The 22,827-nt window shown below is 45.0% G+C and overlaps 1 protein-coding gene across 3 annotated transcripts in view; it reads right to left on the bottom strand.

Moving 5' to 3' along the window:
- The window catches only part of NBEAL1 (neurobeachin like 1), a 363,036-nt gene that overhangs the window by 326,938 nt on the left and 13,271 nt on the right, over positions 1-22,827 (bottom strand). For 2 of the 3 annotated variants that reach the window (XM_073551440.1, XM_073551438.1), the window contains exon 2: positions 8,578-9,056. In XM_073551440.1, coding sequence (XP_073407541.1) covers positions 8,578-8,628 — 51 coding nt within the window. In that variant the 5' untranslated portion in view covers positions 8,629-9,056. Of the gene's footprint in view, positions 1-8,577; positions 9,057-18,433; positions 18,493-22,827 lie in introns of all 3 variants that reach the window. The other variant, XM_073551439.1, reaches the window with a different exon arrangement.

The following is a 22,827-nucleotide window of genomic DNA, read 5'->3' on the forward strand; positions in this document are numbered from 1 at the left end:
TATAAGAAGTATTACTTTACTATGAATCAGCTTGTACCCAATATATTTTTTGAATATGTAGCCATACTAAACTGTTATAGTTACAATATGATTCTGAATGACAACACTTTAAAAGTGTTTATTATTCTCCTTTACTGCAGCCTTTATCTGACTCTGAGACGTGTTAAACTGGATTAAGAATTAAGGATTAACTAAAGTCTCGATTTTCCAGCTAGAAAGTTTTTAATTAGAAAACGGAAAACAACAGCCTCTGTTATGCAAGCCCCACATTCCTGATACTTAGCCTGCTTAACAGACAGCATCAAGAACAGGACACACACAACACACCATACAGCATGAGAATAGGACACATACTGCGCCGAGCACAGGACACACACCATACAGAGCGAGCACAGGACACACACACCATACAGAGCGAGAACAGAACACACACACCATACAGAGCGAGAACAGACACATACTGCGCCGAGCACAGGACACACACCATACAGAGCGAGAACAGACACATACTGCGCCGAGCACAGAACACACACCATACAGAGGGAGCACAGAACACACACATCATACAGAGGGAGCACAGAACACACACACCATACAGAGCGAGCACAGAACACACACACCATACAGAGCGAGAACAGAACACACACACCATACAGAGCGAGAACAGACACATACTGCGCCGAGCACAGGACACACACCATATAGAGCGAGAACAGGACACACACCATACAGAGCGAGCACAGAACACACACACCATACAGAGCGAGAACAGACACATACACCATACAGAGCGAGCACAGAACACACACACCATACAGAGCGAGCACAGAACACACACACCATACAGAGCGAGCACAGAACACACACACCATACAGAGCGAGCACAGAACACACACACCATACAGAGCGAGCACAGAACACACACCATACCGAGGAGCACAGGGCACACACACCATACAGAGCGAGCATAGGACACACACACCATACCGAGGAGCACAGGGCACACACACCATACAGAGCGAGCATAGGACACACACACCATACCGAGGAGCACAGGGCACACACACCATACAGAGCGAGCATAGGACACACAAACCATACTGAGGAGCACAGGGCGCACACCCACACCATACAGATCGAGCATAGGACACACACACCATACTGAGGAGCACAGGGCACACACACCATACAGAGCGAGCATAGGACACACACACCATACTGAGGAGCACAGGGCACACACACCATACAGAGCGAGCATAGGACACACACACCATACAGAGCGAGCATAGGACACACACACCATACTGAGGAGCACAGGGCACACACCATACAGAGCGAGCATAAGACACACATACTATACAGAGCGAGCACAGCACACACACACCATACAGAGGAGCACAGGACACACATACCATACAGAGCAAGTACAGATACACATACCGCCCCAATTACAGGGCACACACCATACCGAGTGAACACAGAACACATACGGCGTCAAGAACAGGGCACATGCCATACAGAGCAAGCACAGGACACATACCGCGCCGAGAACAGGGCACACACACCATACCGAGCAAACAAGCAATCCCCTCATGTGTTGTAACTCGAACACACTATACGAGCACATCTAAGATACTCTGATAACACCTGAGCATGCTCAGATAACAACATGCTATCAGAGCAGGTTTGCTCACAACTACTGGCCACACATCAGATAGATGTTGGCCAAACAATTGCTCGGCTGACTGCTCTCTTCCAACACCCCCAATTCACAAGACAGCTTGGCTGGGTGATCCTGCAGACATAAAAAGTTTGTCCACTACTTTAGCATTGATGACCTATCCTTAGGATAGGTCATCAATGTCTGATTGTTTGAGGTCCAAAACCCGGCACCCTCGCTGATCAGCTGTTATCGGTGTCTGCAGTGGTGACTGCTGGCCAGAAATACTCAATTGTGGACCTGGCCATCTTGTGGCGGCTACTACCAAAAGATGGAGCAGATTCGCATGTGAATACTTCCGGCTGGTGGCTGCCAACACCAACAACAGCTGATTGGCTGGGGTGCCAGGTGTAGGACCACAAAAAATCAGATATTGATAACCTATCCTAAGGATAGGTCATCAATACTAATGTAGTGGACAACCTCCTTAATAAGAATCATCTGGCAGCACAGAACAAAAATATTGGGTGACTGAATTCTTAGGCCGTTACAAACATTAGAGGATAGGCTAATCCTGCCATAATCAGCCAGTTAAGCTGACTTATCAAATATGTATGAGGACATTAAGCCTGTCCATACAAATTAGATAGCTGTCTGAAGAACACTTATTTAGCCAGCATCAACTTTAACTTCCTACCTCCTCCGCCCAAACCTATGCACGCTCGGCTCAACCAAGCATGCAGCTGTTCTTAAATGGTAGCAAGCCCCAGTCAGACATCTAATATGACTATTTGCCTCACTTGATGACATTTGTCCAGCATGTCTGACCAGCTTAGTAGGGTACTGCATGAATAGAAAAAAAGTAATCATCTAAAAGGAAATATCATTATAAATAGGTTGACAGTGTAGACAGTAGAGTGAGCAGCCTCTTCTTACCTCAGCACTCCTGGTATCTCAAGTATTAGATCAGAGAGACAGGGTGCACAGTGTGACTAGCCTCTTATCTCAGCACTCCTGGTATCTCCAGTATTAGATCAGATGGAGAGGGTAGACAGCAGTGTGAGCTGTCTCTTCTTACCTCAGAACTCCTGGTATCTTCAGTATTAGCTCAGATAGTCAGGGTGGACAGTAGAGTGAGCAGCCTCTTCTTACCTCAGCACTCCCTAGTATCTCCAGTGTTAGCTCAGATAGAGGGTGGACAGCAGTGTGAGCAGCCTCTTCTTACCTCAGCGCTCATGGCATCTCCAGTATTAGCTCAGAATGTCCCCTCTGAACACATGTTCTTACACATGGAGAGGGGAGAGCAGCCTTCCTATGCACATTTTCACAATCACCAGTCCTATTAATATTCTAAGACTTTTCTGTGTAAAAAGACAATGGCTATTTTAAATCTATAGCAAATATATCACTAGAAAAATGTTTCATTTGCTATTTACAAGTATTTACAATTAAATTTATAACTATATTTCCTATTCCTACAGAATCCATTTAAAAAACTGGCAACCCTTTGTCCAGGACAAATGAGGAAGAGGAAATAATAGATTGACAGGGCTAATGTTTACTAATGAATTGTGACTTTCTTTAGGAGAATCCGGTTATTTAGCATGGTACCCAACAGATGCCCTTACAGTGCTACCTGGGGTTATGTCTACACACAGATTGGGGAGTTTTTTCTTACATCAGTATCTGATCGCCCAGAGCCAAACTACAGAATGAAAAAAAAAAAAAAATAAATGATGAACAGAACCCAACGTTGCCATTACATTGCATTAGTTATTTTGTGTTGGTTCTTAGTAATAAGTTGTAGGTGGTGCTGATGCTTTGTATTTTGGTGCCGTTTATACACTCACAGGTTAAACCTCATGTGAAATAAGTTGAACTGAAGGCTTCATACATCCTACAGATCTGAGCACGATTTACATCTATTCTAGTGGATACTGGAAACAGTCAATAAGCTGGCTACCATACACCTAACAACTTCTCTCAGCTCATATTAAAACAAAGTGCAGTAGTAGAGGATTTCCCCTGTGTCCGCGTTGGGCCCATGTAAACTTTCCCTGGATGCAAATCATTGAAGGAAACAGAGCCAGCAAATCATGCTAGGAGATGGTGGAAACATTTCTAGGTACAGCCGTACAGATGGCTTTTTAGGTCATATCTGCTGTGCACTTAGTTGCAGATATTGCGGCAGATCTGCAGCACATTTCCTCATCAGCATTATAGCACATATAGCAGGCAGTGGATGGCAAGTCTGCAGCGGCAGAGATAAGCAGAGGGGCTCCCAGTGTACCATTACCGTCGGGCAACAGGTGAGGGCGAGCTGGAGGGTTGGTTGCTCACCTGATCAGGCTGTGCGCAGCACAACTACACAAAAAGTGGTGTATAAGGCAATCGCCACTGCTCTCATACTAAATGGAGAGGACACAAGTAAGGGAGAGCAGTGCGGTGGACCCCGGCACTGCCGCTGACAAATGTGAACGGCAGAATCTACTTTATCCACACAGCCTGTAGAGCCTCACGCCTGCACATGTGTAGGTTCTCTGCTCTTATCCGGTTGTGTTAATCAATAGGTGGAAGGCGGCACTACAAGGCAGCGAGGGATCGCAGAGCATGGGTGACCATCGGACCACTGGGTACACATCACTATGCCGCACTGGGCAGCCTCAAAACTTGTTTAAAGGAATACAGTGCTACCTGGGGGATACAGTGGGCTTGTTAGAAATGTATTAAATGGCTGGACAATGTGATGGCCACTGCTTCTACAGGGAAAACCTGATGACAGGTCCCCTTTCATTTCTCCTTATCTGGAATGAAAGGCTCAGTAGTGACTAAACCTGACCGGTGAGCTGCCTCGTCACCACAGCCTGACTGGCACAGATCTGCGCACACTGCGGGCTCACAGGACACAGGCTTGTAGTGTAGCCTGGTAACAAAGGTGCTCACATAACATGGATGTGTAAACGGGCTTCGTTTTCACTGGAATCTGGATATTATGAAGGTGAACGATCACTGAACACATCCCTTTTCACTCCTATGGGGACTCCCATTTATTACACAAAGCGATGCGCAATAATTTGCGGCAATTATTTTTTAATTGAAATTAATTGCAGAGATCATTAGTAGGTATGGTGACTGTACATCCCCTATGGAAACAGATTTATCACAAAACTATTATAGGACCAATTCTAATGGTGCACCAAAATCAGCGGTGCACCCACCTCACGTGCTCCAGATTCATCAACAGGCCCTGTGCCAATGTATCTACAGCGATAAGTCTGCCCCGACATCTCTGTGCACACCCACCACGCTACAGCAAGAGACATGGATTATCCGATAAAACGGATGGCTATTTGTGAAGAATCTGGTGCCACTGCCAAGGCACAAACAATGCCAGCTATGCAGCCCTAAAGTTCACACACAGACAGTGCATGCAGTGTATTCAGGGCGCTTACAGTTTGCCGACGAGCGATGAAACATTTCACCCCTGACTACAGCCTTGTTTGCCTGCATACCAGGAGCCACACCGTGTGTTCTGGGCACCGCACAGGGGCTCTGTACCGCTGATTTAGGAACAAGCTTTCAACTTCTAACCCTTTAAGGGAAAGACGGATTTCTGGAGTTGAAGATGATTGCAATTATCTATATCTCATTATTTAGCGCTCACATCATCCTGTTCACTCACACAGACACGGTGAATGTAGAATTTTTCATTAAAGCGTAAAGATTGATTTTTTTTTTAAAAAATTGCATATTCAAAAATAGTACAAGTGAGGAGGAGAAACTTTGTAATATTCAGAAACTATCAGAGAAATTATAATAATAATAATCTTTATTCTTATATAGCGCTAAGATATTACGCAGCGCTTTACAGTTTGCACACATTATCATCACTGTTCCCGATAGGGCTCACAATCTAAATTCCCTATCAGTATGTCTTTGGAATGTGGGAGGAAACCGGAGAACCCGGAGGAAACCCAAGCAAACACGGGGAGAACATACAAACTCCTTGCAGATGTTGTCCTTGGTGGGATTCGAACCCAGGACTCCAGCGCTGCAAGGCTGCAGTGCTATCCACTGAGCCACCATGCTGCCCTAAATTTGTCACCTTTTTTCTTCTGGACTTATTACTATTCTGCTTTATTAAATGCTACTGAGATCAGAGATGATAACTGATGAGTATAAAAGGTGTATTGAGGGGGATAAGCAGGAGCGAGAGGCTGGAGTGGAGAGAGGGGTTGGAGCGAGAGCGATAATCTGGAGCGAGGAGCAGGAGCGAAGGGCTGGAGAGGAGCGAGGGGTTGGAGCGAGAGCGATGATCTGGAGCGAGGAGCAGGAGCGAAGGGCTGGAGTGAGGGCCTGGAGCGAAGGGCTGGAGCGAGAGGCTGGAGTGGAGCGAGGGGTTGGAGCGAGAGCGATGATCTGGAGCGAGGAGCAGGAGCGACGGGCTGGAGCGAGAGCGATGATCTGGAGCAAGGAGCAGGAACGAAGGGCTGGAGTGGAGCGAGGAGCAGGAGCGAAAGGCTGAAGTGGAGCGAGGGGTTGGAGCAAGAACGATGATCTGGAGCAAGGAGCAGGAGCGAAGGGCTAGAGCAAGAGGCTGGAGTGGAGCGAGGGGTTGGAGCGAGAGCGATGATCTGGAGCGAGGAGCAGGAGCGAGGGGCTGGAGTGGAGCGATGATCTGGAGCGAGGGGCTGGAGTGGAGCGATGATCTGGAGCGAGGGCCTGGAGTGGAGCGATGATCTGGAGCGAGGGCCTGGAGTGGAGCGATGATCTGGCGCGAGGAGCAGGAGGGAAGGGCTGGAGCGAGAGGCTGGAGTGGAGCGAGGGGTTGGAGCGAGGGGTTGGAGCGAGAGCGATGATCTGGAGCAAGGAGAAGGAGTGAAGGGCTGGAGCGAGGGGCTGGAGTGGAGCGAGGAGCAGGAGCGAGAGCGATGATCTGGAGCGAGGAGCAGGAGCGAGGGGTTGGAGTGAGAGCGATGATCTGGAGCGAAGGGCTGGAGTGGAGTGAGGGGATGGAGCGAGAGCGATGATCTGGAGCGAGGGGCTCGAGCGAGAGCGAGGGGCTCGAGCGAGGAGAGCGGGCCCAGGAGAGAGGTGCCGACAGCGGACAGATATTCCGTTGCCAGTTTTCCTGAAACGTCAGTAATACTTTACATGAATACTTACTGTTACTGCTTTACAAGTAGAGGCATCTGCAGCATATGGTTACAGATGACATACACCTCCAGCTATCACTTTTGTGGTGAGGCGCAGATATACCCTGCGGTACATACTGTGACTGGAGGTGGATTATTGGCATTGGGTATCCTGTAATGACAGCGCTCAGGCAGCCGTCCTCCCTTCTCTCCCCAGTGATCTGCTATCTGGGGGATGTCAAACGGTCACACTCAGTAATGTACTACGCATTCAGGAATGTATCAGGCATGGTAACGGGGTCTTCAAGACAATGGGGGAGACTAACATGCTAAGTGTGCCAGAATTCTGGTGCGATTTGGCCAATAAACTGTCTTTCATGAGTTGCACCATATTTATTAAGTGTTTTAGACACTGTCTGCTGCTTGTCTGACAGGAAGATGGGACTTTGTTGAAAATTGGCATGGCTCAGCTATCAACTCTGGGCACCAAAAAATGTGCGCCAGAATTTTGACAGAAATTTCTGACACCAAGTAATCCAAATAACCGGTGGTATAAACTCAGACCACATAGGCAGTCTAAGGGCCTGTGCACACATTGCGGACTGGCCACGTAATCGTCATTTTTTGTGACAAATCCTGAAGTGTTTCAGGTGATGCCAGCAAAGTAAATGAGAATCCTGAAGCCTCAGGCTCACATTGCTTATTTTTAACTTACAGATTTGGTGCAGATCTATATCTGCAGTATATCAATTCTTTCAGAGTTTTTGCTGCAGATTTCACTAATACTGGTGTTTTTCCTGCCAAGAGCGGAAATTTCTGCACATACCCTAAAAAATACGGCAAATTTATCAGACAGAATGAACCACGGGTCCATTTTAAGACTAGACTAAGTTTGCTATTTTTGTAAACTAGAGAGCACTGATAAATCTGAACCAATGTATCAAGGGTGGGTGCCAAAGCTAATGCATATTATAATGTATCACCACCGTTTCATCACAGCTTAGAGTAATGTCGAGTTCACAGGAGTGGATTTCACTGTCTGTATACGGATACATTCCCGGTCGGACCACTGGCTTCCCGACCTGAACTTACAGTCTCATAGACATGTAGAGTCTAGTAGGGAGACCCAATGCCGGACCAGGCACCGAGATCCATATACGGGCTGTGGAATATGCAAGTGTGAACCCGGCCAAAGGAGTATACACTCAATGGATGTGCCCTGTCCATAGCCAGGGTCCACAAAGTCAACATTTCAAGACCAAAAATCAGTTATCTGTGAGATATAATAAGTATGGAGTGCTGTAATTTCCAATATCCAGATTATGCGATAAACATGCACAGTCATGGTTGAAAATGTTGACACTTTTGAAATTGTTCCAGAAAATTATTGCAATTACACGTTTTGTTATACATAACTTATTTCCTTTATATGTATTGGAACAGCATAAAAAAAAAATCAGATAAAAGGCAAACTGGACATAATTTCACAAAACCCCAAAAATGGGCCAGAAAAATACACACAAAAGAAAATAAACACGTATTTAACAAAACACGTGTAATTGCAATAAGTTTTTGGGAGAAACATTTTCTGGAACAATTTCAAGGGTGCCAATACTTTCATCCATGAATGCAAGTGATCTATTTATTTACTTATCTTAAGGACTGATTATTTTACATCATTAGGTGCTTTTACGAGAGCAGCAGCCCACAATCACAATATTAACACTCCTTATGTCCACCATGAAGCAAGACAAGCTATACGGTGGGGAAGGAGAGGCTTACCTTGCTGCAATACAGCATCCACAGCTCGCAGAGTCTCTCCTTGGATGCCATCCTGTGACCTCCACTTCACAATCTCACAAATATGTTTCAGAACCAGTCCATCAACATTGTCTAGTGTTTCATCCTCTGTAGTTTACATTACCATCACCGATGCTGTACTCCCACCGTTAAAACAACACAAGAAAAAAGAAAGCACAGAAGCGAGTTCTCTGCAGATCAAACCAGCACAAAACCAGCTTAACAAGACTTGGACATGCTTATTACCACCAAACTTCCTGGTGACGAAAAAAAAAAGGACTTGTGGGATGATCTATGCAGTGTAGGCAGCGCAGACACTTTAGTTCTTATCCTCCAGAGCGCCTTCATTATCTCTAGCACCAGGTAGTCTTACATCCATTCCCAGTGAACAGGATGGTGGCAGAGAGATCAGGAAGACCAGCTGTCATCATGTGGCGGTGGGTATAATAACGATGTGCCACCTAGGATAAAAGACAATGTATTAATAACAAGCAGTTCACAATCCCTGCAAAACCATTCACAATGGAAACCCTTCTATGGATATCTGCACTCATTGAGTATTTGGAGCAGATTTTTCAGTGTTGTTCGAAAAAAGTGTGCAATTTTATTGCAACTTTTACCATTTATTTAAATGTGTAAAAAACGCCGCAAGAATTGACATGCTGCAGATCAGAAAAAAAACGTTTTGAAAGTTCAAATTCACGGAGGAAAAAGAAAAAAAAACAGCAACATATTCATGAGATATGAGAAATTTAATTCCCTTGGCTGGTACTGTTAAACTCTGCATTTATTCCACGGTGAGAAAAGTGTAGCAAAAACAGAGTGCATCAGGGAGATAACAGTTCATAAGAAATCAAGTCTATGTACATACACGTAAGCCTGGTCTGTGAGACATGGTCCATGCACACATCAGAAAACTCCCAAAAATCAGTCTCCGGGTACTGTGATCCTAGCGCAGACGTGGAAAGCCAGCCTCAGGGCTTAGTCACACGCTCAGTATTTGGTCAGTATTTTACATCAGTATTTGTAAGCCAAAACCAGGAGTGTAACAGAAGAAAAGTATAATAGCAACACGTCACCACTTCTGTATTTATCACCCACTACGGGTTTTGGCTTAAAAATACTTAATGTACAATACTGACCAAATACTGAAAGTGGCCTAGTACTGACATACATGTAAGGCCGATTTCACATTTGCGTATCAGGGCGCAGCGACGGCCTGCGCACGGGCGCCAAGCCCCGCCCCTGCCGTGCCTCCGCCGGTAGCTCCGCCTATTGACGCATGACTCTGCATGCGTCCTGTGTCCCCTATCTTTATCACTGGGGACACAGGCCGTGCGCAGTATGCGTTTGGCAGCACATGCGTCCTTTTGTTGGTGCGCCGAGCGCAACCAAATTGCAACAGGTTGAGTTTGGCGCTGATCGGCGCACCGTCAAAAGGACGCATGTGCCGCCAAATGCATACTGTGCATGGCCTGCGTCCCCAGTGATAAAGATAGGGGATGCAGGACGCATGCAGCGTCATGCGTCGATAGGCGGGGCTTAGAGGCGGCCGTGCACAGGCCGTCGCTGCGCCCTGATGAGCAAATGTGAAACCGGCCTTACATTGATGATGAGGTCCTTATACGTGATCACTGAAGAGACTTGGACATCAGGGAATGTAACAACAGGGCATCTATGATATGTATTAGTAAGGATAAGTGCACACTGCGGTCATCGTATACGCCAGGGGCTGTTTTCTGGTAACATTTTCACAGGTCACTATTCACTAGACACAGGTCAAAAGAGAGTCCTTATGGGATTAGAACCATGTATTGGTATTTTCTACACAAATAAAAGTAATTCGGAAGTGAGACCTACAGTGGGTATGGAAAGTATTCAGACCCCTTTAAATTTTTCACTCTGTTTCATTGCAGCCATTTGGTAAATTCAAAAAAGTTCATTTTTTTTCTCATTCATGTACACTCTACACCCCATCTTGACAGAAAAAAAACAGATGTGTAGAAATGTTTGCAAATTAAAAAAGAAAAATTGAAATATCTCATGGTCATATGTATTCAGACCCTTTGTTCAGACACTCAAATTTAAGTCACATGCTGTCCATTTCCTTGTGATCTTCCTTGAGGTGGTTCTACTCCTTCTTTGGAGTCCAAGCTGTGTTTAATTAATCTGATAAGACTTGATTTGTAAAGGCACACACCTGTCTATATAAGACCTCACAGCTCACAGTGCATGTCAGTCCAAATGAGAATCATGAGGTCAAAGGAACTGGCCAAGAAGCTCAGACAGAAATGTGGCAAGGCACACATGTGGCAAAGGTTACAAAAGAATTTCTGCAGTACTCAAGGATCCTAAGAGCACAGTGGCCTCCATAATCCTTAAATGGAAGAAGTTTGGGACCACCAGAAGTCTTCCTAGACCTGGCCGTCCAGCCAAACTGAGCAATCGTGGGAGAAGAGCCTTGGTGAGCAAGGTAAAGAAGAACCCCAAGATTACTGTGGCTGAGCTCCACAGATGCAGTAGGGAGGTGGGAGAAAGTGCCACAAAGTCAACTATCACTGCAGCCCTCCACTAGTCGGGCCTTTATGGCAGAGTGGCCCAACGGAAGCCTCTCCTCAGTGCAAGACATATGAAAGCCCGCATAGAGTTTGCTAAAAAACACATGAAGGACTCCCAGACTATGAGAAACAAGATTCTCTGGTCTGATGAGATGAAAACAGAACTTTTTGGTGATAATTCTAAGCAATATGTGTGGAGAAAACCAGGCACTGCTCATCACCTCCCCAATACAAGCCCAAGAGTGAAAACATGGTGGTGGCAGCATCATGCTATGGGGGTGTTTTTCAGCTGCAGGGACAGGACGACTGGTTGCAATTGAAGGAAACATTAATGCAGCCAAGTACAGAGATATCCTGGATGAAAATGTCTTCCACAGTGCTCTGGACATCAGACTTGGCCGAAGGTTCATCTTGACCTGACCTAAACCCAATTGAGCATCTCTGGAGAGACCTGAAAATGGCTGTCCACCAATGCTCACCATCCAACCTGACGTAGCAGGAGAGGATGTGCAAGAATGAATGGCAGAGGATCCCCAAATCCAGGTGTGAAAAACTTGTTGCATCATTCCCAAAAACGCTCATGGCTGTACTAGCTCAAAATGGAAGAATGAATGGCAGAGGATCCCCAAATCCAGGTGTGAAAAACTTGTTGCATCATTCCCAAAAACGCTCATGGCTGTACTAGCTCAAAATGGTGCTTCAACTCAATACTGAGCAAAGGGTCGGAATACTTATGACCATGTGATATTCAGTTTTTCTTTTTTAATAAATTTGCAAAAATTTCTACATTTGTTTTTTTGTTAGTCAAGATGGGGTGCAGAGTGTACATTAATGAGAAAAAAATGAACTTTTTTGAATTTACCAAATGGCTGCAATGAAACAGTGAAAAATTTAAAGGGATCTGAATACTTTCCGTACCCACTGTATATGGGAAAGCAGAGCACTGTGCACTTTCCCATAGAGGGAAGCCATAAAGAAAGAAAAAAAAAAGGCATTGAGTGCAAGGAATAACCTGTGACATCTCCAACTCTACAGCATATTGCACACAAGTGACTGTGTGGCTTAAAGGGCATGACTGCTTCCATTTCAAATTACAGAAAACTGACAGCACGTCTAGAACTATTATGAACAGGTGCATACCAAAAAAGAGCTTACATATCAAAATTAGAAAATGGTTGCACTCAATTGCATTAAGGCATATCAATGTGAATACAAGAAGTGTGAATAGCATAATGGCTTTTGAAATTTAGGAAAAACACACGAGATACTTAGCACAAAATTTGGCCAAAAAATGTGAGCCCATTCACCAAAGTCAAGGTAATCTCATTGAATGGTTCCCTGACCATTTGGTTGCGACCTTCCTATAAATACAGGCTTTACCAAGTTATTAGCCAGAGGTAAGTGTTCACATTAGGCAGTCAGGTCAGGGACCCATTCAATGAGATTTACCTTGACGTTGGTGAATGGGCTCACATTTTTTGGCCAAATTTTGTGCTAAGTATCTCGTGTGTTTTTCCTAAATTTCGAAAGCCATTACGCTATTTACACTTCTTGTATTTCACATTGATATGCCTTAATGCAATTGAGTGCAACCATTTCCTAATTTTGATACGCTTCCATTTCAAGACATCAAACCCTCCTGGTCAATCAGCAGTCACAAAGTGTCATCACAATATTCCCCCTGTGTAGACTGCACAAAGGACTCATACACACACAATGGCAGTCTGCTGCCTGGTTCAGTGCATGAGGCTCAAGGGCTTTTACAAGATTTTGACATGTTTCACTTATAGAAATTGCATAAAAATGGTATACAAAGCATGTATCTGCTAGCAGGAGAATAAAGCATGCACTGTAATAGGTTTCACGTGAAATTTAAATGGCTCCCAAACCACATGTGCAGCACCACACAGTTTATTGTGCTCTGTAATCAGCCATTTCATGCAAACATCTTCAATGAGGCTTCCAGAAGGAATATTTGAAGCAGTCCAGTTTAGGTTGGGAGATGCACCGCTGATCTTGATGGTCAGTTATTTGAACGTCTGAATGGGAGGTCCTATGTGAGGTCCACTGACTAATGTAACTCAATGGGGCTGTTCAGAGGACTGCATGCAATATTCTCTTTTACATAATGGATAACATTTGCCCATCCAAGACTACAGGTGCACATTATGAATACATTGGCACTAATAAGCCAAGTGCATATTAACCCCTTAGTGACCTCCAACACATCTTTTTACTGACCTGCGATATAAGACTAGCATCTCCCCAACGGGTGACAATCCTGTAGTGGTCAGCTGTACACTATAGCTGATAACTTGAAGCATCAGCCACGATCAGTGTTGGCACTGACTATGGTCGTTTAACCCCTTAAATGCTGCTGTCAATAGTGACTAGGACATCTAGATGGTTAACAGAGTTTGGGGGCTTCCTCTTTAATCCCATCGGCACCCTGAGATCTTGATCGTGTGGTCCTGATGTTTGCCATGGCAATTTATGGCCAAATAATGGCCTCAAAGTCTGCCGGCTATAGCAGCCCGTTCAAAAATCAGGTGGTAAAAATAAACTTTTTCATTCCTGTCATGACACTTTGCATTAATTCCTGAAAAGCACCTGAAGGGTTAATGAACTACCTGAAAACAATTTTGAATACATTGAGGGAGTGCATGTTTGAAAACGGTATCACTTTTGGGCGTTTCCAATATATAGCACTCCCAAAGTCATTTCATAACTGAACAGATCCCTACAAAAATGGGTTTTGTAAGTTTCCTTAAAAAAATTAAGAATTACTGCTACATTTGTAAACCATCTAAAATTCTAATAAAACAACATTTTACAAATGGTGCTGATGTAAGCAGACATGAGGAAAAGGTTATTTATTAATGTTTTTGTGTAGCATGACTCTCTGGATTAAAGGGAATCTGTCACCCCCTTTTAGCCCTATAAGCTGCAGCCACCATCATCAGGGGCTTATCTACAGCATTCTGCAACGCTGTAGATAAGCCCCCGATGTAACCTGAAAGAGAAGAAAAAAAAAGAGTTACATTATACTCACCCTGGTGAATGGTCCGATCCGATGGGTGTCGCTGTCCGATCCGGCCTCTCTGACCTTTCCCAGCGCCTGCGCACTGCATTACTTTACTCTGCCCTCAACAGGGCAGATAAAGTATGCCTGCGCAGGAGACGAGGGAGAAGCAAGGAGGAGGACATCATCGTATGAAGATGGGAGGCGCCGGATCGGACAGCGACACCCATCGGATCGGACCATTCACCAGGGTGAGTATAATGTAACTCTTTTTTTTTCTTCTCTTTCAGGTTACATCGGGGGCTTATCTACAGCGTTGCAGAATGCTGTAGATAAGCCCCTGATGTTGGTGGCTGCAGCTTATAGGGCTAAAAGGGGGTGACAGATTCCCTTTAATCCAGAGAGTCATGCTACACAAAAACATTAATAAATAAAAGTTGACCAGTGATTTCTCATTTTTACAACAAAATTTACAAAACATTTTTTTTTAGGGACCACCTCACATTTGAAGTCACTTTGAGGGGTCTATATGGCAGAAAATACCAAAAAGTGACACCATTCTAAAAACTGCACCCCTCAAGCTACTCAAAACTACATTCTAGAAGATTATTAACCCTTCAGGTGCTTCACAGGAACTAAAGCAACGTGGAAGGAAAAAATGGACATTTTAATTTTTCCAACAAAAATTTTCTTTTAGCATCATTTTTTCATTTTCACATGGGCAACAGGATAAAATGGATCCTAAAATTTGTTGGTCAATTTCTCCTGAGTACACCGATACCTCATATGTGGTCATAAACCACTGTTTGGGTGTACGGCAGGGCCCGGAAGGGAAGGAGCGCCGTTTGACTTTTTGAATGGAAAATTAGCTCCAATCGTTATCGGACACCATGTCGCGTTTGGAGAGCCCCTGTGTGCCTAAACAGTGAAAACCCCCTACAAGTGACACCATTTTGGAAACTAGACCCCTTAAGCAACTTATCTAGATGTGTAGTGAGCACTTTGAACCCCCAAGTGCTTCACAAAAGTTTATAATGCAGAGCAGTGAAAATAAAAAATCATTTTTTTTCCCCTCAAAAATGATATTTTAGCACGCTATTTTTTATTTTCACATGGCTAACAGGAGAAATTGGAGCATAAAAGTTGTTGTCCAGATTGTCCCGAGTATGCTGGTACCCCATATGTGGGGGGGGGGGGGACCACTGTTTGGGCGCACGGCAGGGCTCAGACGGGAAGGAGTGCCATCTGACTTTTTGAAATGAAAATTAGCTCCAATCGTTTTTTCATTTTCACATGGGCAACAGGATAAAATGGATCCTAAAATTTGTTGGACAATTTCTCCTGAGTACACCGATACCTCATATGTGGTCATAAACCACTGTTTGGGAGCACGGCAGGGCCCGGAAGGGAAGGAGCGCCGTTTGACTTTTTGAATGGAAAATTAGCTCCAATCGTTAGCGGACACCATGTTGTGTTTGGAGAGCCCCTGTGTGCCTAAACTTTGGAGCTCCCCCCACAAATGACCCCATTTTGGAAACTAGACCCCTAAGGAACTTATCTAGATGCATAGTGAGCACTTTGAACCCCCAGGTGCTTCACAGAAGTTTATAACGCAGAGCCGTGAAAATAAAAAATATTTTTTTTTCCTAAAAAAAAAAAAAAGTTTTTTAATCCACAATTTATTTTCACAAGGGTAACAGGAGAAATTGGACCCCAAAAGTTGTTGTCCAGTTTGTCCTGAGTACGCTGGTACCCCATACATGGGGGATGACCACTGTATGGGCACACGTTGAGGCTTGAAAGGGAAGTAGTGACGTTTTGGAATGCAGACTTTGATGGAATGGTCTGCGGGCGTCATGTTACATTTGCAGAGCCCCTGATGTACCTAAACTGTGGAAACCCCCCACAAGTGACCCCATTTTGGAAACTAGACCCCCCAAGGAACTTATCTAGATGTGTGGTGAGCACCTTGAACCCCCAAGTGCTTCACAGAAGTTTATAATGCAGAGACCTGAAAATGAAAAAATAATTTTTTTTCCACAAAAATAATTTTTTATCCCCCAATTTTTTATTTTCCCAAGGGTAACAGGAGAAATTAGTCCCCAAAAGTTGTTGTGCAATTTTTCCTGAGCACGCCGATACCCCATATGTTGGGGTAAACCACTGTTTGTGAACATGTCGGGGCTTGGAAGGGAGGGAGCACCGTTTGACTTTTTGAACGCAAAATTGGCTGGAATCAATAGTGGCACCATGTCGCGTTTGGAGACCCCCTGATGTGCCTAAACAGTGGAAACCCCTCAATTCTATCTCCAACCCTAACCCCAACACACCCCTAACCCTAATCTTAACCCTAATCCCAACCTTAACCCTAATTCCACCCTAACCCTAATTTCAATGCTAACCCTAAGTCCACCCTAACCCTAAGTCCAACCCTAACCCTAATTCTAACCCTAACGGAAAAATAAAAATATTTTCTTTATTTTATTAGTTGTGCCTACCTATGGGGGTGATACACGGGGGGTTTATTTACTTTTTATTTCATTTTGATCACTGTGAGAGTGATCAAAATGAATTAATGGAATCTACAGCCGCATTCGAGCGGGCGCACGCATTTTCCAAGATGGCGGCGCCCACGATACGGGACACCGGGAGTGACAGCGGCATTCGGAAGGTCTGGGGGGGTGAGGGGGGGGGGGGATCGGAAGCTGGCGGGAAGCGGAGGGAAGGGGAGGGGGAGGAGATGATGATAGCGGCGGCAGATCACCGCTGTCATTCAGTGGTGGGGGGGCCGATCGCCGGTGGGGGGGGGGGGGGGACCAGATCGGTGTCGCCAGCCATGTCCGATGCTACTGCAGCATCGGCCAAGGCTGGTTTGTAATATTTCATCAAATTTCATTGATGAAATATTACTATCGCTCTGATTTGGATGTTAAAACTCAAACAGCCAATCAGAGCGATCGTAGCCACGTGGGGTGAAGCCACGCCCCCTGTGGGAAAGTACAAAGCCCCCTGTACCTGCGGGTCGGGTGACCCTTCATTGGCCCTGGTCACCCGACCCGCAGGGGGGCTTTGAAGTCATGACACAGCATATGCGTCATGGGTCGGATTGGCACCGACTTTCATGACGCATACGCTGTCACAGGTTGGGAAGTGGTTAATGTGAAATGCTGAAATACATCTGACTTCATAGGAAGCTCCTTAGGCATTTTGTAATCATAAATTCACTCTCAAAAGAATTTTGTCCTATAAAAAATAAGTAATATTGTAATTTCTGCAAGAATAGGAAATCATGTATAATTTTGGATAGAAATAAAACAAACTTTACATAAATGAGTAGTACAGATGACAACAAATAAAAAGTTTGTAATATACACAAAGTGGCCAAAATTGTTGGTACTCCTCGTTTAATGACAGAAAAACTCACAATGGTGACAGAAATAACTTGAATCTAACAAAAGTAATAACTAAAAAATCTATGAAAATGAACAAATGAAAGTCAGACATTGCTTTTTTAACCATGCTTCCACAGAATTAAAAAAAAAAATAAAATTCATGAAATAGGCTTGGACAGAAATGATGGTACCCCTGAAAATAATGTAACAAAAGGGACATGTTAAATCAAGGTGTGTCCACTAATTAGCATCACAGGTGTCTACAATCTTGGAATCAGTGAGTGGGCCTGTATAGAGGGCTACAGATACTCACTGTGCTGTTTGGTGACATGGTGTGTATCACACTCAAAATGAACCAGAGGAAGCAAAGGAAAGAGTTGTCTCAGGAGATTAGAAAGAAAATTATAGACAAACATGTTCAAGGTAAAAATTATAAGGCCATCTCCAAGCAGCTTGATGTTCCTGTGACCACAGTTGCACATATTATTCAGAAGTTTAAGCTCCATGGGACTGCAGCCAACCTCCCTAGATGTGCCCGCAGTAGGAAAATTGATAACAAATCGAAGAGATGGATAATACGAATGGTAACAAAAAAGCCCAGAAAAGCATCTAAACAGATTAAAGGTGAACTTCAAGCTCAAGGAATATCAGTGTCAGATCGCACCATCCGTTGTTGTATGAGCCAAAGTGGACTTCATCGGAGACGACCAAAGGAGGACATCATTTTTGAAAATAAAAAAAAAAATTTTTAAAAAAATCATAAAAAAGCCAGACTGGAATTTGTTAAACTACATGTTGACAAGCCACAAAGCTTCTGGAGAATATCCTATGAACAGTTGAGACAAAAAAACAGAAATTAGACCTACCGGTAATAGTATTTCCAGGAACCCATCCTGACAGCACCATGGAAGACATCCTTCTTATCCTAATTGGGACAGGAATCAACGAGAGATTTAAAAAAGGACCATCTCATCTCCACCCTTCAATGTCTTTCAAAGCACCACATCTGGATAGATGCGGCAAAAAAAAAAAAAAAAAAAATATTTAGACATTCTTTATACTTCATATTAGTATAACACTTTCTCAGCAGGGAGGGTAATTAGCAGTGCTGTCAGGATGGGTTCCTGGAAATACAATTACAGGTAGGTCTATTTTCCGGTTTTCCAGTTCACCAATCCTGGAGAATACCAAAGTATGATAATCTCAGGGTGGGACCACTGCATGAAGAATCTTCCTACCGAAGGCTAGTTGCCCTGAGACTATGTCTAGTTTATAATGCTTCGAGAAGGTACTTAGACTAGACCAGGTAGCGGCTCTACAAATCTGATCCGCTGAAGCCCCCCACCTTTTCTGCCCATGAAGTAGCTATAGCCTTAGTTGAGTGGGACCTCAGTGTACCTGGGGGAGATCTTCCTTGAGCTTCATAGGCTAGACTAATAGTGGATCTTATCCACCTAGGTATTGTGGATTTGGCCGCCTTTTTACCTCTATCTGAACCCCCATACTGCACAAACAGATTTGTGTCCTGTCTCCAGCCCTTAGTTGCCGCTAAGTATTTAAGAACTGTTTCTCTAACATCTAGGCAATGGAAGGACTGCTCCTTCAAGTTTCTAGGGTGCTGGCAGGAGGAGGGAAGAACAACTTCTTCTTGATTCATATTTAAAGTTGATACGACTTTGGGAAGAAAAGCTGGGTTGAGCCTCAGAACCAATCGATCCTCAAACACCTGCAGATATGGGTCCCGAATAGATAGTGCTTGTAGCTCCCATATTCTCTTTGCCGATGTGCCCGCTACTAGGAAGGCAGTTTTAAACGAGAGTCTACTAATGTCCATATCCTCTGCTGGTTTGTATGGTTACTTACAAAGTGCATTTAGAACTATGTTCAGATCCCAAGGAGGGACACATTCCTTACAGGAGGCTTCAGCCTCTGAACAGCCTTAGCAAACCTAGCTATCCAAGGATGGGTGAATAGGGGGATGTCAATGAATTAACTAAGGGCTGAGATCTGTACCTTCAGAGTACTTGGCCTAAGGCCCTTCTTGAAACCTGACGGCAGGCAAATCAAGGATTTTGGGAATGTCTGGGCACGATGTATCTACTGATGGATCGCCGGAATACATGTAAAAGAGTTTCCAAACCTTTGTGTATATGGCAGACGTCACCAGTTTTGTGCTAGCTTGAAGGGTAGAAATCACTTCATCAGACAATCGCTTTGACTTTAGGACCTGCCTCTCAGGATCTATGCTAAAAGTTGAAGACTGTCTGGGTTGAGGTGGAGAACTGGACCTTGTTGTAGGAGATCCTTCCTGCTTGGAAGGAGGATGGGGTCTTCTTCCATCATTTTCCTCAGTGAGGGGAACCAGATCCTCTTTGGCCAGAAGGGCACCACTAAGATCATCCTTACCTTTTCTTCCTGCACCTTCCGGAGTACCTTTGGGAATCAGAAAGAGGGGGAAATGCGTAAGATAGTCCTTCTTCCCATGGCTGGGAAAGTGCGTCGACTCCTGCTGAACCATCTAAGGGATTTAGGGAGAAAAATCTTCTGATCTTCGCATTCTCTCTGGCTGCGAACAGATCCACCCACGGCACTCCCCAACGCTGACACAGCAAAATGAACACTTCCTTGTTCTGTTCCCACTCTGTGGGGGATAACTTCTGCCTGCTCAAGAAGTCTGCCACCTGGTTTCTGGATCCCTCTAGGTATACTGCAGAGATGAATAAGACTGTTGCTTCTGACCATCTGAAGGTCTTTTGAGCCAGTCACTGTAATGCGGGATGGTGAAGGAATGCCACTGGACCTGAAGTAGGACATTCCAGACCGCATACAGCTCCTTGAAATTTGAGGACCTGGATCTCATTTCTGGACTCCATTCTCCTTGGAAGTACTTCCATTCCACGTGACCGCCCCAGCCCAGCTGACTTGCGTCAGAGGTGACGACGACACATGGGGAGAGAATCCATGGAACTCCTGCCTGCAGGATCTGTGGAGTGATCCACCACCGTAAAGATTCCTTTACCGGGAGAGATAGAGGCATCACTTTGTCCAGCGTCTGCTGACATCTGTCCCATTTGGACAAAACTGCACTTTGAAGCTCCCGAGAGTAGAACTGACTCCACTGTACGCAGGGTATACAAGATGTCATTAGTCCCAAGATCTTCATTTCTTCTCTGATGGAACAGCTGCTTCCAGCAAACTGATGGATTCTTCCTACTATGTTGTGCTGTTTTTCCTCTGGCAAAAAAGATGTTCTCGATCAGGAGTCTAGTATGACCCCAGGAATTTCTGGAACCAGGTCCGACTTCTCGCAGTTTACGATCCATCCTTGCATCTGAATCGTGGCAATCAAGATATGGTAATGGTCCCTAAGCTGCTCTTCTGAACTGGCCATTATCAGGAAGTCGTCTAGATAAGAGATTATGATGATGTCCCGTCTCCTTAGGTAGGCAACCACTTCCGCCATGAGCTTGGTGAATATCCTGGGTGCTGAGGCTAGACCGAAGGGAAGACATCGGAACTGATAGTGACGTACTCTCCCCTGGGTCCTCAGAGCAAATCTTTGAAACTTCTGGTAGGAAGCATGAATTGGGACGTAATAGTATGCTTTTTCAAATCTAGGGTACACATCACCATGTTCCTGTCTATAAGAGGAATCGTAGTTCTGATGGATTACATCTTGAGCCTATTGTACTTGATCCATTGGTTTAAGGGCTTGAGATTCATTATTGTCCTGCTCTCTCCCGAGGGTTTCCTTACTGAGAAGAGGCTGGAGTAATGGCCTTTGCACCTTTTTTTGTTCGGGAACCGGGACTACTGCTCCAATCTTTAGTAGATCTTGGACGTCTGTCCACATGGGGGAGGCGTTTGACTGGAGGTGCAAGTTCGTTATTATGAACCTTTCGGGGGTGAATGAGTGAACTCTATTCTGTGGCAGCTGGAGACTCTCTAGAATCCATTGATTTTTTTTAGATCTCCTACCAGCCCCCCAGGTACATAGGTGCATGGACCAAGCCACCAAGGTTGCAGCGACATTGGCTCGAATTATGGCTGCTGAGGTTTCCCAAGTCCTTTTCAGGAGACCGTCTGGCTTCCGATCCATGGACTCTTTTAAACTGGACGAATCCTCAAATGGGATAGAAGTCCTCTTTGCCACTTTGGCTACTGGAACGTCTATCTTGGGGATGTCTTCCCAGGCTTTGACATCCTCTGGCTCAAAGGGTAGACGGAGCTTGAAGTCTCTTGGAATGACCAGTCTTTTTTCTGCATCCTCTCATTCCTCCATGATCATAGATCTAATGTGAGCGTTGACCAGGAACACACTACTTCTCTGGGATCGTAAACCCCCAAACATCTTGTCCTGAATGGAGAGGGATTTTGGGGTTTTCTCCAACTGCATAGTTTCTCGCACTGCCCAGAGGAGTTCATCTGTGTCCTCAGAGAAGAAGAGGCAACTCTTCCCTCCTTCTGGCTGGTCAGCGAAAACTTCACCCTCCTCCTGGTCAGATTCATTCAACATCTCATCATCAGAGGACACTTCCACTTCCCTTGGTCTTTTACAGGACCACTGGGGTTCTGACTGTGAGGCATGAGGGTACACTATCCCAGAAATGGATGCCTGGACCTCATCTCTTATTAAACCTCATGAAAGACAGCAGAGAATTATTTTCCTCTCTGATTATTTTCAAATTGCAGAGCTCACACAGGTGCATCTGCCAGCTTTCAGGCAATTTGGTGTTACATATGGCATACTTTTTAATTCTCCCTGACTTCTTGTCCTTCTTTAGGGTTGCCGGGACAGGTGTTCCCCCTAGAATACACAGAGTATATGCCATGTGTTTCTAAGTGTAGGGTAATGGCTAAAGTAGTTATCGCTTTGTAAGCTTACTCACATGCCCCTGGCTCTGTTCCAAGCCACTGGATACCTTAATAGGATCCCCCATGTAGGATTATTGATGTTCAGTCTTTAGATACAGTAGGGCAGCCTACACACACACACACACACACACACAGAGACCCTATTTATAAGATACCCAGCTGTCTTCACCGGATCCAGACTCCATGTGGAGCACACATGGAATGCACGCCGGCCGCAACCCAGAAGCACCCTGCCAGCCTGCAGAGATAGCTTGCAGGAAGCGCGCCCGCAGGGCTTTGCAGTACACAGGAGGCAGACGTCCGAGCCGAGAGCACCTAGGTAGAGGGAAGCGGCTCACAACTCAGGAGCAGCGCTGCACTGAAGTCGGCTGAGGGACCCCCCCCC

Source organism: Dendrobates tinctorius, unplaced genomic scaffold, assembly GCF_039654945.1.
Source record: "Dendrobates tinctorius isolate UK_male_01 unplaced genomic scaffold, ASM3965494v1 ptg000177l, whole genome shotgun sequence".
Taxonomy (NCBI): Eukaryota; Metazoa; Chordata; class Amphibia; order Anura; family Dendrobatidae; genus Dendrobates; species Dendrobates tinctorius.